The 20,107-nt window shown below is 39.7% G+C and overlaps 1 protein-coding gene across 2 annotated transcripts in view; it reads left to right on the plus strand.

Moving 5' to 3' along the window:
* The window catches only part of LOC105018039 (ephrin type-B receptor 1), a 249,021-nt gene that overhangs the window by 98,259 nt on the left and 130,655 nt on the right, over window positions 1-20,107 (plus strand). For both annotated transcript variants that reach the window (XM_034291392.1, XM_020045462.2), the window contains exon 3: window positions 10,424-11,105. In XM_034291392.1, coding sequence (XP_034147283.1) covers window positions 10,424-11,105 — 682 coding nt within the window. The remainder of the gene's footprint in view (window positions 1-10,423; window positions 11,106-20,107) is intronic.

Here is a 20,107-nt window from a genome sequence, read left to right on the forward strand (position 1 = left end):
GCCCTACAAGGTGAGATCTTGCATGGAGCCCCATACCGAGGGAGATTGACCGTCATCTTGAACTTGTTACATTTTCTAATAATTGTGCCAACAGTTGTTGCCTTCTCACCAAGCTGCTTGCCTATTGTCCTGTAGCCCATCCCAGCCTTGTGCAGGTCTACAATGTTATCCCTGATGTCCTTACACAGCTCTCTGGTCTTGGCCATTGTGGAGAGGTTGGAGTCTGTTTTATTGAGTGTGTGGACAGGTGTCTTTTATACAGGTAACGAGTTCAAACAGGTGCAGTTAATGCAGGTAATGAGTGGAGAACAGGAGGGCTTCTTAAAGAAAAACTAAGAAGTCTGTGAGAGCCGTAATTCTTACTGGTTGGTAGGTGATCAAATACTTATGTTATGCAATAAAATGCAAATTAATTATTTAAAAATCATTAAAAAAATTTACAGACCTCTACATGCTTTGTAAGTAGGAAAACCTGCAAAATCGTTCTCCCCACTGTACATGCATTAATTTAACAACGTTAAACAGTCATCTTGTAGACCCAATTAACAGAGGCAGCACATGAAAAATCTTTCCATATCGAATTAGGACAGATTTCAGCACTTCCCTATAATCTGGATCCCCATCACCATTATCATGTTGTATTCCTGTCCAGTAGGCTGTGGTCAGTGAAAACTTTCAGACCCGTTTTCTTTTAGTTCAGCAAGTTTCCTCTGTAGCCCATCTCTCTCTCTTCAACAGGTCTCTCTCCTTGTTCATTGTGTATTAGATAGACTTTATCTTGAATGTTAGCTACTTCATCATCATTTTAAAGCAGAAAAGGTTTTCTGAAGTTCATGTCTTTCTCTTGTCATTTGGTCTCTTTCTTTAGTCAGGTTGTAGTAGCTTGGTCCTTGGTGATGTTGTTGTAGCTTGTATGTAACTCATATTTTTACTTAATCAGTTTGCTGTTGCTGGCTTTACAATCTTTTATCCCACCTATTACATTCATGTGTTGGAGACCCATGCCTATGATCCCAGGCAGTAGGTGAACAAACAACAACATGCTATGGAGGATCTCCTACCTGAGTTATCAGAGTGTGACAAGTGAGCTTCTGGTTTGCCCTTAAAGCCTGGTGCCTCATCGTTCTCATCTGTTAAAACTTGGCATGGTGTGGCATTGTTATGGACATGATCATCTTTACTTGCCACTTTGTTCTCTGTCCTTGACTGTTCCATATTGGCATATGTGTGTTCGGTCCTCGTCATGGTCTACTCCTTCCTTAATTACTACTAGCAGATGATGTTCAAGATTTGAAGTTGCGTGTAGTGACCACTATAGGTTTCTAATCACCAATGGGCATACCAAATTAAGATTAAAAAAAGTTTTACATTCATTTTTCTTTTTTTTTTCACTTTCACAAATGAACCTACCGTTAAAATTATAGACTGGTCATTTCTTTGTCAGTGAGCAAACGTACAAAATCAGCAAATATTTTCGGGCAGTATATTATTGTGCCAAGTGAGTAGGATCAGTTCTCCTTCTCCCCTGTAAATCCTAAAATTGATCGCTACACAATCCTACAGTTGGCGATTGTAAAAATTTAAAAATCATAATTCTCCAAAGGTTCCTCTATCTTGTCTAGGGTATTTCTTTGAAAATGTTTGTAAAAGCTGTTGTGGTAGTTCATTATGGTCCAATCTCTTTCACCTTTTATTGCTATGTTGAATCCAACCCTGCATCTCAGGAATTCCAATTTTGTAAAACGATTATGTCCAGTATGAACATATCACCAGGGCTGTTACATTTAATATCAACATACACCCAGTGCAATTGCTCCGTAACTACTCGCTTCTACATTAGACTTTAATGTTTCCCTATTATTTTGATCATTAAGATAATCGATTCAAAATTAAGAATATCTTGTTACGAATTATATTCAAGGTTAACTTAGGTTTGAGGTTAAGCATCACTGTGCATAAGTTAGGGTTATGATGAAGGTTCATGTTTCAACACAGAAGAAATTGTCACTGCCCGTCCACCACAACGTCATAGCAAACAGCCGCTCTATTTAACTATGAATAACTTCACAACTGCCCCTAGGGTCCAGTATGAGATTCAACAGGCCTTCTCATATTGCAACACCAAACATAATCGCATTTTACACAATCATTGTATATACTGTAAACCTAATTCTCGAGATGCAGGGTTGCCTGAAACTGGTCTGAAGGCAGGTTGTTATAGCTGTATTTTAGCTGGTTTCTCTGGTGTAGGTGGCTGGTGTTCCTACTTAAATGATTTGTTCCTAGTCTTTAGCTGGTCTGTCTCTTTATACAGTTTGTTATTGTTGGTCTATAGGTCTCTTTCATTAGTCAAGTTGTTTAAGATTTATATAACGTTTTCCTGCATTAGAGCTACTTTAAAAAAGTAGTTTAGCAACATAAAGCACCTAGCTTACAGCTTTAAAGTTGTGTTTGATGTCTATTTCTTTATAAACAGATGCTGGAAATGTTTTGAGGGTGCTCTGCGGGGTCTAGAATGTCGGGTGGCCGCACACTATAAGCGGGGCGAGACGCTGAGGGCAGCTACAGGAACTACTGTAGCCTTTCAGAAAACAGGGAATAGAACATGACATATTATATTAGTGTAGCACTAATATGCAGGGGTGGGTAGAGTACTGAATGTCTGTACTGAAGTAAAGTACTTTTATTTGTAATATACTATGGTAAAAGTAAGAGGAAAAAATATATGGTCAGACACTACTTAAAATACTAGTTACAAAAATTATTCATGTATCTTACTAGGAAATAATTGTCATGTGATCAAACTATTTAAATGGGTCCTTCAAAAACACACTCATTTGTTTGCATTGTGGGACTTTTCAGATTTAAACAGATATCTGCTAAATTAAAATGAAGATGCTTCTTTACCAATTCATGGAAAAGTTATTAAGCAATCATGTTATTTAAACATGTTTTTCTCTGCCAGATTGATAGTTTTGTCGTATGTCTTTTACCCAAATAAATGAAAGTCACTTGTTGGCAGTGTATCTGCAGTTAATATGGGAATAACAGCAGTATTCATCTTTTCTTTTCAACAGTGCTATGTTGCATTTGCGTGGGTTTACATGAAAACAGCATCCAAGCACCACCTAACATTGTAGGCTACAAGAAAGCAATGCTATTGTTTTTTCATAGACTTAGCATGTTAGCAAGTTTCTCGCTCTCTATTCTGCTGGGTTTGTCTGCTCATTTTCAAACTTGGTCGCAAACCTGCAACGTAAACAGATCGGAACTCTTGATGTTGCCTAGTCTGGTTGACCAATGAAGATGCATTGGGAAAACGATGTGGGGTAAAATATAAATTAAACAAATTACTATTTAAATAATACTATATATAAGGTCAAGAATATTATAAGTTGGAGCACATTTCCGAAATGGTTAGAGCTCAAGTAAGTTAATGTAGAGAACCTTTCTAATATAAATATTTTTTTATGTTCTTGTTCATTTGCTTTTGCTCATTAGGTTTGGAGCGGGATTGTGTTGTAAATATGGGAGGGGATTCGTGAACACTTTTAAAGAATGATTAATTGAGAAGGAGTAATTAGGTTAGTAGAGAATTATGTTCAATAAATATTGTCAAATAATGTTTAGTTGACAAGAAAGGGAGACTGATGAAAAGGGATGACATTATTGCAATTAATAAAAAACATGTTTGTAGCATCACATGGAAAAATATACTTTTTGTGAGAATTTGAGGTTTGGAGATAGAGTTTCAAGAGGCTGGGTGCAGTATAATGCTGAGGCTGTGGTGACTAGTTGTTCTGTGTGTGGCCAGTATGGTGAAGATAAAAGCAGAAACAACTAATTTGTCATTGGAAATAAAAAGTTTGTATTCAACAAAATACATTATTATCTCTATGAAATGTACTGAAATAAATGTATACATGACACGAAAAGGAAATTATTACTTTGGCCAGTATAACATATGCTTGACTGGTGGATTTATTCATCTTCCAGTCCCTTTGGCAGGTGAGCCAAAAAGTAAATTTCGGACACTGTATGCCAGTATTGGGACCAATTGGGATACACAAGTTGTCATAAAATTGCACCTCAACATTAGATAATTTTTCCAGGCATTAACATCACGACAAGTTTGAATATTTAGCTAGACACCACTAAGCAGTGTGTTAAACTGACTAACATTTCTTATGAAGTTTACTTCCATGACAAATAGCATCAATGAACTGTGTGGCTTTTGCCACTGGCCGTTTTAATAGCCTATTAGGTTGAAATAGGCCTACTAGTATCTTACTACTTGGAAAAGTCAGTGAAAAGTAGAGAGAATCGTGGAAACAACATGTTTATAGTGGACAAAACATATGTTTTTTTACTGAAAACATCCTACCTAGTGCAGCTTTGAGTACATGTTAGCGGTACTCGGTATTGGCTAGTACCCAAATATAAGTAATCGTACTTGTACTCGGTCTGAAAAAAAGTGTTATTCGTTTCTTAAAAAACAATAACAGTATAAAAGTGTCACGTAATATAATTATTCTCTTAAATATATGTTATTCATGTTATTACAGAATGGATATATATTGTTGTGCGACCGCTGAAAAGTGGATAAATATTTCTGAGACAAAAATTTTAACATCTGAGAGGGGAATTGAACCCTGGTCAAACCATTGAAGGTTTTCTGGTAGTACTTCTTACTCCACATAGTTTCCAAATGCAACTTTTCTCCCAGCCATTACATTTTTGCTGAAATAATGTGGGTAACAGAACGTTTATTAATGGAACTAAAGTGTACTCTTGTACAAAGGTTACTGTAGATGGTCGTCCATACAATAACAGTTGAATAGCTGTTGAATATGTGAACTACAAGGAATTCGAAAGCATTGGCTGAATCTCAAATTGCATACTACGTACTAGAAGTACATACTTTGCGGATGATGAAGTACATACTGTCTTGTATATAGTAAGCTAGTATGGCAGTATTGGGGCCGATTGGGACATACTGCCTCACCAGAAAATTGCATCTTGACATTCGATCATTAACATCACTCCAAGTTTGAATATATAGCTAAATAAATGAAGAAATTGAGAATTCCGCCTATACTCCCCTTGCCCATTATAACTGCAATTTATGTGCACATATGTTTTCAGGATATGCACAGTGAAGGTATTGTGTATAAAATACACATGGGAGATTATGAGGAATTCAGCAGAATGTAGATTGGAAGAAAGGTTTTCAGGCACAAGCTAGAACACACAACATTCTTTTAAATTTTTCTTGGACAGGCTAAAACTCAAATATTTATATAACCAGCTTTACACACATCCTATGGTTACCCAAACATGTCAACATTATCAGAAAAAAATTGGGGATTGATAGACATAAGTACTAGATCTGGGCAGCAATTTTAGTAAGTGGTGTCAAGGGCCGTTTCCAAGTGTCCCTTTACTTCAAATCTTTAAATTACATCATTCCACTGTTTGATATACATCTGTAATGTTTAGTATAAAAAGCCATTTTTTACAGTAAAAACACAACATTCTCATCCCAGTGACTTTCCATGCGACCTTCGACCTGTTGCGCAACGAGGATCCATAGAGAGGCTCTCGCTCGCCTGGGAAATCAGCCTACCACTGAAGGGACAATCTAATTGGCTACTAGACTTGTCAATCCAACCTAAAGCTATGCTAAGCTACGCTAACTTAGCATTAGCTTCAAGGAAAACGGAAGGGAGGGGAGGGGAGTGAAGGGGTCATAAAAGTCTGTATGCCCATAAATGGTATTGAGACCAATAGCAGATATGCTATACTCTGCCAGAGAGGAAGATAAGCAACTACTGAAGAAATATTTTAAAGGTTCTAAGGATTCTAAAGGTTCTAGTACCCCAGATTTGGGGTACTTATTATTAAGAGGCTAGACACCATTAATCATTGTGTTAAAGTGACTAACATTATGTTTACTTCCACCACAAATAGCATCTATGAACTGTGGATTTTTTCAGACAGAAATAGACCTACAAGTATCTACTAACGTACTACATGGAATAGTCATAAGAATTGAGCAATTGCTAGCAAGACTGAAGATGAACTTTACACAGCTATTTCATTCCATGGCACAACAAGGTTTGTTTTTCTTTCATTTGTGAATGACATGACGATAACTGACTATTTCATCAAGAGAATTGTAGAAACCCCTTCTTTTTTACTGCGCAAGGGGTTGTGATCTATAGGCTATTACTCCAAAACATGCATGGATGTGTACTTCGAAAATCCCCCAGAAATAGTCACAATATAACTAAACATTTTAATTTTAGGCTTACAATAATGTAGCTACTGAAGGTTGTAACTAGCGACGTTTTTGTCTATCCTGAACAAATCCTAATGCGTATTATGTTTTGTCTGTGGCGAGGCTCAAACACTGGTCGCCTGCATTGCAGTCAACGTCTCTAAACACTACACTGAGGGTAGTCACTCGCTCACTGACTCACTCCACTCACTCGCTCACCCACTCACTCACTCAGCAAGAGACATTCACTCTTTTTGGCCGGCTCCGTTTATGCGGTCCGGCAAAAATGACTGACACCTCCAAGGGAGATGTTACAACAATGTGATTTTGGAGTTTTATCTAGGCTAAAATAGAAGTTACCAGACCATAAAATTCTTCCTCTCAATATTTTTAAAGCTGTCTTTAACTAATAGATATTTTGCTCATTGTTCCATTCCGATACAAACAGTTTCTACAGTTAATATTGTAATTTCAATCTGATACTGTAATCTGAATGAAAATTATTACAAGATTTGTGCCCCAGAAGTGTACAGTTTGCATACCCTTGGAGGATTGGTAATGTATGTACCATTTGTAAAGAAAACATGAGTGAGCAGGCAAAACACATGTCTTTTATTTCTTATGGGATTCATAATCAACTGTAAGTTATAACAGAATGACACAATCATAAAACAAAACATGGCAATAAAGAATAAAATGAACTGACCCCTGTTCAAAAGTCTGCATACCCTTAGTTCTTAATACTGTGAATTTCCCCCTTTAGCATCAATGACAGCATGTAGTCCTTTGTTACATGCAGTCCTTTGTGGCATTGGTGCAGCAAAGTCTTCTTTCTGGCAACTCGACCATGCAGCTCATTTCTGTTCAAGTATCGTCGTATTGTGTTCCTTGAAACAACCACATCGTCTTTTTCCAGAGCAGCCTGTATTTCTCCGGAGGTTACCTGTGGGTGTTTCTTTGTATCCCGAACAATTTTTCTGTCAGTTTTGGCTGAAATCTTTCTTGGTCTACCTGACCTTGACTTGGTATCAAGAGATCCCCGAATTTCCACTTTTTAATAAGTCATTGAACAGTACTGACTGGCATGTGCAAGGCTTTGGTTATCTTTTTATATAATTTTCCATCTTTATAAAGTTCCATTACCTTGTTATGCTGGTCTATTCTTTTCTGCTCCACATGGCTCAGTATCCAGCCTGCTCAGTGTATCCACATGAGAGCTAACAAACTCATTGACTATTTACACACAGACAGTAATTTCAATTTAAAAAGCACAGTTGTGGGAAATGAATCTCCATTTTAACCAGTGTGTCACGTTGTGTGTGTGTGTAACATGGCCAAACATTCAAGGGTATGTATACTTTTGATCAGGGCCACTTGGGTGATTTCTGTTATCATTATGATTGAAAAAGGAGCCAAACATCTATATGATAATAAATGGCTTCATATGATCACTATCCTTAAATAAAAGACAGGTTTTTTGCACAATCAGTAATATTTTCCAAATCAATGCCAAAATTTTACAATCTCTGCCAGGGTATGCAAACTTATGAGCACAACTGTAAGTACAATCTACAGAGAGCTGTCGTGTCAGCACGACAGTTATCATGCCCGTTTCGCAGATTAAAAAAAAAAAAACTTTGAAAGAACTGGTTCTACAATGTGAATTGGTTCTGCGTAAACCAGGATTTCTTTACATGGATCTGGACTACCAGTGCAACCTGTTACTGTTCTACCTCTACATAATGCTCTTTTTCTAAACTCTTGGTCGACAGGGAACTGCCATTTCAGGAAGTCTTATGAGCAACACAATATATTTTTATATAAAACATATTTCCCATTTCCGTATTCATAGAAAATGTCCCACTTCCATCAACTGCTTAGTTCAGGTGGAAAAGGCTGAACAGACACTTCTGAAATGCAAAACAAAATTGTATTTCAGAGTGTGTTAAAATGGGTTTGGGTTAAGGGTAAGTTTTAGATATTCTTTTAGACACTTGTCTTTCTATTCTGGTTAGAGACAGTGCTTTTCTGTGATGGGAGTAGTACGCATGGTTGTACAAGATCTTATGTTTTTCACGTGGAATGGCCTTAATTTCTCAGAACAAGAATAGCCTGATGAGTTTCAGAAGAAATTTATTTGTTTCAGACTGTAATTTCTGATCAATTTGATATTCTTTTAACAGGCAAAACGTTTGCTTTTCTTTTGAAAACAAGGACATTTCTATGTGACCGCAAACTTTTGAACGTAATGTGAAGTCAGGCAACTGTCCTTTCAGAATGTCAGCTGCACCATAATGTTTATGTCCATGATCCTGTCATTGGATTTAGAACACATAGAAAGAACTGGTTCTACAAAAGTAATTGGTTCTACATCAAACCATATTTCTATTAATGTGTTATCATACAGTTTATAACTTTCTATAAACAGATGTGTGTTCACAAACCAACAATCAAGTCACTCACATCATCACCAGAAATGATAGATTTTTTCCTTTTTGGATGCTTAAATCATTCACTCAACCACAAGAACATGAACACACTACATGAGATGCATGAGATGCTCTATTAGTAGCATTTGTAGAAGCACCAGGCATGTTTTGTCATCAATTATGTGTATTAGTCACTCCCCAATCTAATTCCACTCACCAATATTGAACCCAGTAGGTCCCTAAAGAAGAGTTTGACTCTTGCTCCAGGCGTGCTCTGTTTAGGTTTGCAGTGTAACATATACAGTTGACACACTGAGGATGGTGCACATGTAAGCTGAGTGTAGGGCTTATCTGCAGATGATCAAACACGCGCACCGCATACAGACTGGAGCAACATGCTGAAAATGAATTTGCTCGTGTGTGGTTCAACTGTCTTTGTTAGTAAAATCATTCCAGAGCCATTTTTTGCATGGACCATTTAAAAACTGACTTATCAACGATGGGCATTCAACATGACATGCAGACATGTTATCCTTGTCAAAAACCAGGCGCCCCTAAATGTGAAGCCATGAGAAGTTGCATAAGGAGACTGATTGCCAAATACGTCAATGTTCACATTGTCAGTCGCTAACACCTCACTAATCATCAAAATATTCATATATTTATTGTGGTTGGAGCTATGTTAAAGTAATGGCATAATGCAATAGAAATAAGGCATAAGGACTATGCATGAAGTAAATAGAATATGCTTTCTATGGAATATGTGTACAGTAGTAGTAGTAAACATTATAGGAAAAGGCATACATAATATGTGGCGGGAAAATATACATAATAGGCTGTATTATAAACTGTGCCACTAGGTGGCAAGAGTGCTATATTTGCTTGTTCATGATTGATGGTTATCATCAAGAAAGACGGGTCGAAGCTAGCAAACAAGAAAGTGTAAGAATTTTTGGCAAACTAATTTCCCCATATAAAGTAATGGCATATTTTGAACTGCATAAATGGACTACTGTCACCTTAAAACTGTAGAATAGGAATGTACAGGTTTGTGAAACAAGTAGGGAGGAACCATGAATGATATTAATGGATACAGATAAGATTTCATACAAAAATACCCTGTACATGACTGTAATGGGGGAGCAGTGGAGCGTACTATATGCAGCTATTCAAATATGAACGTAAGCTAGATTTTGTGATGTTACACTGATACAATAACTTGATAATCTACAGGAAAGGTGTTAGTGATAAAACAGACATGATACTGTCAGATTTGATGACATATGGAAGAGTGCTGACGTTGGCAACAACGCACACAGAACTACAATAATACAGAACGGAACCCTTGCTAATGCTGGTGTGGGTAGCAACGTAAGCTGCTGGTGACCACTGACTCAGCTGGAAACTGTGGATAGAGAAAGTTGGGCACCAACTCCCTCCCCAGCTTGATGTCATGCCCCCAGCTCGTGACTGGAACAGCAGAGAATTCTTCACATCTTGCCACAATTCTGTCTTTAAAATTCACAGTTTCATGGCCTAGGGTGGTCCAGCAGTCTTATGAAATATGTTAAAAGAAACACCCGAGTTTATACTTGCTGAGCGACCTTCTTTCTTGGAATCACAGTGCCGAACAGTTAGCTGTGTTCTGACTGCAAAATAATTTTCTAACCGAACACCTTTCTCTTTTCTCCATCTAATTTCTTTTCTGTCTCAGTGGGAAGAGGTGAGTGGCTACGATGAGAACCTCAACACCATCCGGACCTACCAGGTGTGCAACGTGTTCGAACCCAGCCAGAACAACTGGCTCCTTACCACCTTCATTGACCGCCACGGAGCTCAGAGGATCTACGTGGAGATGCGCTTCACGGTGCGGGACTGCAGCTCCATCCCCAACGTCCCTGGCTCCTGCAAGGAGACCTTCAACCTCTACTACTATGAGACAGACGTGGTCATTGCCACCAAGGGAACTGATTTCTGGATGCAGGCCCCTTACCTGAAGGTGGACACCATCGCCGCCGACGAGAGCTTCTCTCAGGTGGATTTTGGGGGACGATTGATGAAGGTCAACACGGAAGTCCGGAGCTTCGGCCCACTGTCGAAGAATGGGTTCTACCTGGCCTTTCAGGACTATGGGGCTTGCATGTCGCTTCTGTCCGTCAGGGTGTTTTATAAGAAGTGTCCTAGCGTAGTGCAGAACTTCGCCATCTTCCCAGAGACCATGACGGGTGCTGAGAGTACCTCGCTGGTCATCGCCAGAGGGATTTGCATCCCTAATTCGGAGGAGGTGGACGTGCCCATAAAGCTATACTGCAACGGAGATGGAGAGTGGATGGTTCCTATTGGCAGCTGCACCTGCAAGGCTGGGTTCGAGACAGATAACGGGAATGTCTGCCGAGGTAAGGAAACGTCATGGGTATGTGCCCTGTAATGGTGGAATTGTCTGAGCATTCAAACTACTGTCTGGAGTTCTCCCCGGGAAAATCAACTTGGGAAAAACGTCTGACCATAATAGTTTCCTATTTTAGTTGTTTTACATTTTTCCTGGCATTTTTATGCTTTTTTCTTTTACATAGATACGTTAGGGTAAGTTAAAGGAAAGAGGGTTTTTTTTTGCTAAAAGAACAGTGGGCCAAATTCAAGATCAGTGTCATCTGCATAGACTGCTGGACCAACCTAGGCCACTGTCTTTCTTTTACAGCATAATGTTCACTATCATTCCCAAGACCTAGCTAAACAAACCTTGAAAATACAAGATTGGGTTTGCATCGGAATTAATATCAATTTAGTTATTCTGAACAGTCAACCATTCATGGTTTGGGAATTTAATTCGTCATGAACCTAAAGGCCCTGGACTTGGGAATTGTAAATAATAAATAGTTTTTCATATTTTCCAACTTCAAAGGGACTGAATATTTGCAGTATATCATATTACACAAGCTTTATGCGAACACAGGCTGTATGGTAAATGTATTTTAGGTGTATAAGGAGAGTGTGTTTTTAAGCTTTGTTGTGATGGTGCACAACTGATTTCACAGCTCTCTCGTACTTGACATGGCTTTGTGAGACGTAAGGTATTGATTGTATTTCATGCATTTTCTGAAGGGCAGTGCACTGTAGTCTTTCTTTGATCAAATGCATCTCAAGCATTATAGTGGGACGCGTTGTCATTGATTCCTAAACAGCTTACTTGTCAAATGCCGCTGTAATACCGTTGAAATGTGTTGTGTCATTCTATAAAGATGTAGAACCTTGCTTGATTTTCCCAACAAATAATTAAAATTGAATCCATTACTGTTGAAAGGGAAGGCTTGGAAGGTGAGAAAATTGGTCTGTTTCTAAAAACAAGTGTTTAGTTGCTTCAGGGCATATTCTGTTTCTGACATCCTTTTTTTTTTGTTATTCACTGGTTACCTAACATAACCTGTGGCACTGACACTCCCACACTCAGTCTCTCTCTCTCACACTTTCACAGACACTTAGACACACTAACACACACACACGCACCAAGTATGAAATGAGCTCAAGGTCTTTGGCGATAATATGGCGTGCTTAGCCCTCCCAGCAGAGTGCCATTTTTGGATGTGTGAGGGAGAAGGTGTGGAGCAGAGATAAGATTGATTGATGCCCATCTGCTACGGTCAATACGTCGATGTGAGGGCTGTGCGCGTGGGCCTATTTGCGTTCGCACCTCTGCACACTATTCCGCCGTTGCTTGCTCCGCCGACTGTCATTGGCCATGGAGACAGATGACTTTGAGGAGCATATTCATTAAAACCTTTTCTTAACAACTGAGACAGGATCTGGTTTTATTTCCACAAATAGGGAAGGTTATGGTTCAGGCTTGGATAATCCGATCCAAGACCAGTGGTGAAGGGCAACTTCTACCTCTGGCGTTTCGATCCTATTTAAACTGTATCTGGTTCAGACCCATCCCTAGGCAAGGCCCCTCTTATCAATAACAGAGGCTGTGATTGCAAACCAGGCTGATAAGGATTGGGAAGTCAAATTTCCACTCCCTGTATAGAACTGAAAATGCCATCTCATCTTTCACCTGCAGAGGTACTCTGAGGGCGAAGTGGTGAGCTGTTGGGCAGAAGGAGAGCTAGTGGTTAGAGCTGACAAGTACCTGAACATTTGCTTGTGCTAATCCCTAACTGGCAAGGTGAAAAACAATGTTGTTCTGTCCCTGAGCAAGGCAGTTAAAGTCCATCTGTCAAGGTAGTTTCTGTGAATGGGATTTCAGTCGTAGTCACCTGGTAAAGTCACTATATAATTGTTCTGATGAAACCTGTCAAAACAACTACTGAAAAACAGGATGCAGTTCAACAGTGAACAAATTCGTACATACAAAATGGCCACTGACATCTTTGTTTAAATCTTACTCCTCCATGCATGTTTCCCATGTTTCCATTTTGCCCCCCAGAAAACCATAAGGGCCTTTGGCCTTGACCAGAACTGAAGATGGAGAAATACAGACATATGCCAGATGTTCCTCCATCAGTTTCTGTAAATGGACAGAGATACAATGGTTGAGAAAAAAAAAACACAGGCATTGTATTCGTAATGCGGTCCACACCGTAGGTTTCAGAATATGTTTTTGAAAATGGACCGATTGTCCATTACCGAGAAAGGTGCAAGATATTACTAGGTTTCCTGTTATTCCTCAATCCGGCAGTGCTACTTAAAAGGATTCAATACCAGCGAACAGAATTGGACATGATAATAGATAATAGATCTTAAAGGTTTCTTGTTGTATTCAGTGAATTGTCATAAACTCAAAGTTTGCTCAAAGGTACAATACAAATCACTGATGTAGCCATGTTTTAGGCATATAGAGATGTTTGGCTGACTGTTGAAAGTGTTTTGGTACAATGTAGTGAAAACTAAATATTTTTTGTTGTGTAACACTCACTGAAAGATGAAGCTACTCCTTTGAGGCTTGTTGATGTCTTTTTCATTTTATGACTCCAGAAAAGTTCATGAAACAGACAGCAGTCCATTTATAGAGGACCATGAATAGAACCGCAATTCACCATGAATCAACACCCCTCTGTTAAACATGCACTGTGATTTGACAAAAATACCAACCTTTATTTCTTGAACTAATTCATTAACATTTTTATTTTACCTTAAAAACAATGGTCAATAAAGTCAGTAATTATCATTCTCATATTGTATATGAACCTTTCTAAAAAATCTTTGCCACATATTGGGAAAGAGTAAAAAAAAAAGAGCTACTGGTAGCTCAGAAGTACGAGCCAATGTCCCACAATGAATTATTTAAAGGTTGGTCATCTAAAGGTCTGCAGTTCCCTTGTAAACAATATGTGCACAATATGTGTTAATCAAAGCGTCCTGGAATGATATAGTGTACTGCCCCCCGAATGGATCTCCGTTCTGTCAGTCTGTCTGTCTCTACTATATTTACCTGCAATCCTGAGAGTAATTGGAGCGTAGGTACCCTGTTGTTTTTGGAGGAGGTGTAGTGCTCGGGTTGTTTGCATGGGTTCGGAAAACACATACACACAAGCACACTCCTCTTCCCTGGTGGGTAGGCACTACAAAGCCCCTTTGAACAGAGGAGACGTGGGCAACCGCTAATTCGCACAATCCCCCTGACTTCCTCTGTCTAAGTGGGCTCAAAAATTACACTTCCTGCTGAGTTGTGTTTGTCAGCATCACGATCTCTCTCAGTCAATTTCTTGCTCATCTCTCTCCTCTCCAGCTTTCCCTGTCTCTCTTTCTCCTTTTCTGTCTCTCTGCTCTCTATCAGTGATTGAAAATCGCAAACTGTGGGCGGAATGAAAAATACACACAAAAACGCCCTGCCACAAGTAGAAAAATAAATAAACAGATTTTTTTATACCTTTCTGTTGAATTTAGATAGAGTACATACACAATTATTGGTCAATTGGTCTTATAAATATGCACCTGGACAGACTAAAACCATGCTCCGAGCATAATGACCAGAGAAGTGGTATACATACATTGCCGCTGAGAGGCTGAGAATTAGAGGCTGTCTGTATGTTCCCTGCTAACCTAGAATCTGAGATTCAAAATGGAATCCTGCCCATCTCCACGGGAAGTCTCAGAAAAGAGTTTAAACGAGAAAGCTAACCGCCGTCTTTCTAGTTTTCACAAAATCGGATTTCATGGACCGTGTAATCCATTATTTAAACAGGGAAATGTAACCTTAAAGCGTAGTTGTATAAGCCCGAAACAGTTCGGGCAGCCGATCAATTAGAGGTCAGCGAAACAAGATGGCCTCCGCATGGAGCCTGATGTAATTGCCCGTTAGATAGGAGGGAAACAGAACAAAGAGAATATGAGAGCATGCAATTTCATGCTGAAATAATTCCCCCTCATTGACGGTAAGTGTGGAGAAGGCAAAGTAGGGTTGGGAGGGAAGAGTAGTGAACGCCGAATGGGTAATCAGAGATGAAAGCTAGTGTATCGCGAATGGTATGTTTTGTATTGTTTCGTTGTGTGTGTATGTACCTGCCAGGGGGCGTGCATGTGAACGCCTGCACGTGTTCGCTTAAACAGATCACTTACGCTGCAATTACACAAGCGGCTCAATTCTGTTCTTTTCTTTTGCTTTTATGAGTTGGTTGTTCAACCAATCCCATTGAATATTTTCAAGTCAGCATTTTTTTCTGGGAGGGACAATTAGTGTGAAAAAATAATTCAGAAAAGAGCTGCACATTCACGTGAAGCTGTGGGCCGCTTCGGGACAGCCCCGAAAAACATATGATGTGATTGATGACATAAGTGACAGTTGCCCCAAAAGGCTCAGTAGTGGTTAGGGGAAAGATTTGAACCGGGCCGCCTTTTTAAACCTTTTCCCAAGTCTCTGTGAAGCATTTGTTTAGATTAGCGTCCGGGTGCAGTTTAAAATGCAATGTGCACAGACCCTTTTCAGAGCTTTTTAAGTGGATATACATGGGTGTAAAAAAATAAAACACTGTAAAACAAGATCAAAGAAAAGTCCATCTGTCAAAATAAAAGTCCCCTAGGGCGATGTGGTAGGCTATGATGCATTTTGTTTTTCTGTGCTAAAGCAGACTTGCTACTCCATTGATTTATGTCAGTCTGGAGTCTATAAAGAGGCCTGTCTGAGTTTATGAGGCGCTGTGCTGTGTCTTTTTTTTATCCTTTTATAATTGGTTAACGCGCTGAAAGCTTATTGCTGTTGCTTGTAGCTTTTGTATGGTGGCCCATTCCTATGCAAAGCGCATTGCGGCTCTGTGGATGGTCACCCCCCAGGGGACTCTGGGACGGAATGGACAGGGATATGCTGAGAACTGGTGAGTGGCTGTCTCTATTGAAAACGCAGGATGGACAGCTGGCTGGTTTGACGGTGTTGACAGTTTATATTGCGGCTCTGTCGAAGACATGAAGGGAGAAAAGCAACTACGGACCAAATAGCCATTTATCCACCGATCTACCTATCCATCCGTCCATTTATGTATACATCAGTTCATGTCTTTGCCCATCAATGCGTCTGTATCCGTCCATTTATACATTTGTCTATCCTTCCTTACCTTTTCCCGTCCACACTTCTGCTATCCATCCATTTGTCTTCTCGCTCTATTGTGTAAATATGGGGTATAGATGATCCGCATCATCTTGCATTATCCCTTTATGTTCTGCGCTGATGGCCTCTCGACACGTCGGCACATTAATATTACAAATATTCAACTAACTTTGTTCAACGCTCAGCCGGCTAACGCTGGCGAAGGGAGATTCACGGCCCATTGAGCGAGTGTGCCTCCACAGGCCTAAGTACCGATTCATCATGGCCGCCTTATGCCTTTCTACTGGCTGCTGTCGCGAGCCTGGGCTGAGGAGAGGAAAGGAGAGAGGGGATGACGGCGGAGGAGAGAAGATAGAGTGGAGCGGAATAGGTGGATGGGGCGAGGAGAGTTTGCACTATTGGTTTCTGACACTATTTGTGTATATTTATAAATCTAAAAACATTCTGCAGGGGTTGGAATGTTCAGCTTCTCAACAACCCCCACAACAAAACATTTGTCCCATTTAACTGGTACCAGCAAAAAGGAAATCTGAACCTTTTACACAAAAGCAATGTAACTATATAAGGTTATTTTTATGTTTTTTAGGAGTGTAGATGGCTGCCACTGACATTTAGCGGCTAGAGCGCGAGATAGGGTGGAGGTGAAGGAGTTTGTCTTGAAGCCATGGGCATTGTAAGATAACATGCATCATGTTGTGTTGTGTTAAGGTTATTAGTATCTACTAATTAACTGAATTACAAAATCACTAGATACATACAAAGTGGACTATTTTTGAGCTGCAGGAGGGCTATGCATAGATGCTTCGTTGTGTCATTTTTGTAACTGGGAAAACAAATTCTCACTATATGTTATTTACAACTTCCCATGGTTTGAAATTATGGTATACTTCTGGAACACTGCAAATATAAATTTTGTTCCCAGTTCTGTTTTGGTTTTTCAGATCTGTTCTCTGGCATTCTGGCTAGGTTCACTTTTGTTTACAGGTGCTAGCACTGACTTCTCTAACAGTGTTGGCAGGCTATTAGAGGCAATTCCAACCCACTCAGTCTAATCCATTTCTCTATCACTGACTCTAGTTTGTTTAGCTAAACAAAAACACAGTAGCCCACCCCATCATCCTCACAGACACCTGTTAAACACTACTCTCTCTCTCATTGTCAGTCTCTTTCTATCTAGGCTGTAGCCATGGAGTCAATATAGGGAAGGACAAAATCTGCCAGGGCGTGTAGGGGTCCCCCTGAAAAAAATACTCCTGACACTCAACATTTGTACAATCTGATATCGCCGTGTCGATGTTATTCCCACGACATCATAAATAATGTTACTCCAAGACCATCACTGCCACTGACCTGTAGTTAGTTGGTTACCCCAGTCCAAAGTCAGAATATTCCCCTGCCCCCCACCCTTGGACCTAACCCCAACCTCAGAAACAACTGTGCCTAAACCTAACCTAAGAGACACCTGTGCATAATCCTAACCTCAGTAGCACCTGTGCCTAAACCTAACCTCCGTTGTGCAAACATTAATTATGATTTCGTAAGAACAACAGCAACACAGATCAGTCATCAACATTTTCTCCTTTTCTCACTCACCTCCATGTCACCTGCTCTCCCTGCCCTGTCGGCATCCTCATGCTCTCTGTCTCCACCAGACAGAACATGAAGTAAATATTATCAGTAAACAAGAGGAGTTTCTTACCATGATGTTCAGGAATGGCTTTCTAACCATTTCAGATCTGAATGTAAATTATTATTATATCAGTAAACATTGACTCACCTCTTGTGCTACTTTATACTTCTCTCATCTGACTGGTACTCCTTTTCTCACTGCTCTCAACTTACTTTTCTTCTTTACTGCCCAAAAAACTGACAATTGTCACTGCCACCCTTCCTCTTATTCATGATGACACTCACTGTAATTTAAAGCTTACTGAAATAAAACTGATTGCACTGTAAACAAACACTAATAATGCTATTTATCTTAAGCAAGTACAGCTATACAGTATTCTATATGAATATGCAATAAATGAAAACTACTACTGTCTAAATTACACACGGACACATGCAGCTCCACATAAATGATTAATTCCCGTGGGCTTTGACAAATACAATGTAATAAAGACATTAACGTTAGTTGAATACACCCATGAGCACCATAGTTGGTCGCTGGCTAATTAACTTTCCTGGTAACTTAGCTATGATAGCTAACGTTAGTGATGGTTGATTGATTAGCACTCACAATCGGCCCGTTATCAACAAAAACTTTGTTTCAACATACTATTGCTGACACTTATTTCCAACAATTTATTTATTTCCACAGTAACATTTCCAGCGCAAAATTACGTATTGATGTTGTCATTAAAACTATCACAATTGACAGTGATATAGCCTATGTAACACTCATACTACATTTAGTTTAAACTTTTTTAAGACAATTGAATATAATGATATGACAAGACAGTACAGTGTTTGACATTGATTGTATCTACCAACAGCAGTCAAGCAACGGCTTCAGTTGGGGTACGGCGACACCACTTCAGCTAACCCAGGAGTTCCCAAACTTTTTGGGCCAACGACCCCATTTCGATATCTAAAAATGTTTGCGACCACAACCATGTAAAGAAAAATTATATAATTGTTATTTTTTATTTGAGGCTATGAGAGTCCATTTTTAAACATTCTTCCCCGATCCCATTTTCATATCAGGTGACCCCACATGGGGTCGCAACCCCGAGTTTGGGAACCTCTGAACTAACCACACGCAGAACTGCGGTAAACCGTAATACTAGAATGGGTAGTAATAATAATGTCAATTTGTTGAGTTTAGTTATGATTATGATTACATTTGCTAATGATTATTTCAGAGGGCATTTCATGGTTGCCTGTAACATAGCACATTTTATTTTATTAATAATTTTTATGTCAGTATATTGAGGGGGTCATTTTGAGCATATCTGAATATTGGAGGGATCCCCCCCCCCCCAATATATATTATAATTACTGCCTTGCTTTCTCTCACTATATCCCTGTATCTCTCTCTATCTCACTTTACAGTATCTTTTTATTTTCTGTCTCTGTATATATCTCATTCTGTCTGTTAATTAATATCTCATTTTTTTATCTATATCTTTCTCTTTTTGGCTCTCAGAACAAAAGGTTTGTTACAGGTCAGCCAGGTCACATTGTCCAATTATAAAGCCCTGTGACTCTACCACTGCTCTCTTCCCATTACCGGGCCATGGACAACACAGAAGAACGGGACAGGGAAGGAAGAGAGCGAGAGGGGGAAGAATGAAAGGATGAAAGGGAAAAGGACTGAAAGAGAGAAATACTGAATGGCTGAATAGAGGAAGCACGGAGGGCAGCAGTGAATGAGTGTGACCCTAACAAAGCCAGGGAGTGGAGTCCCCAAACAGAGGCTGGGGCCACACTTTATAATGACCCCAACACACGCCCTCCCACACAAGTCTCTCTGATGCCAGGTCAGCCTCTAATAATGTACACCAACACAAAAGAGAGACAGGACACATATTGCCATGATCTCCAGACAGAGGAATCCTCCTCGGTCAGGTTTCTTTCCCATCCTTTCTCCTCCTTTTTATTTTCGTCCTCAGTTTTGTTTCCCCTTCTCCGCTCTGATTACCCACCAGAGCATTCAGGTCAATACAGCTACTTTTTTATTCCGCACATACACCTTTTGAATGCTTTCGTCCCATCCCCAACTGTCTCGTGGACTGCATGAGTTGAATGAGTCTTGGGGAATGGGGGCCAAACTTTGCGCGACACACAGTCTTCAGTTTGTCACACCAGCCGCCACTGCAGAGTCTTCTGTTTCCTCTCTGCCTGTAAACACTCGCCATC

This window comes from Esox lucius, chromosome 3 (assembly GCF_011004845.1).
Source record: "Esox lucius isolate fEsoLuc1 chromosome 3, fEsoLuc1.pri, whole genome shotgun sequence".
Lineage (NCBI taxonomy): Eukaryota > Metazoa > Chordata > Actinopteri > Esociformes > Esocidae > Esox > Esox lucius.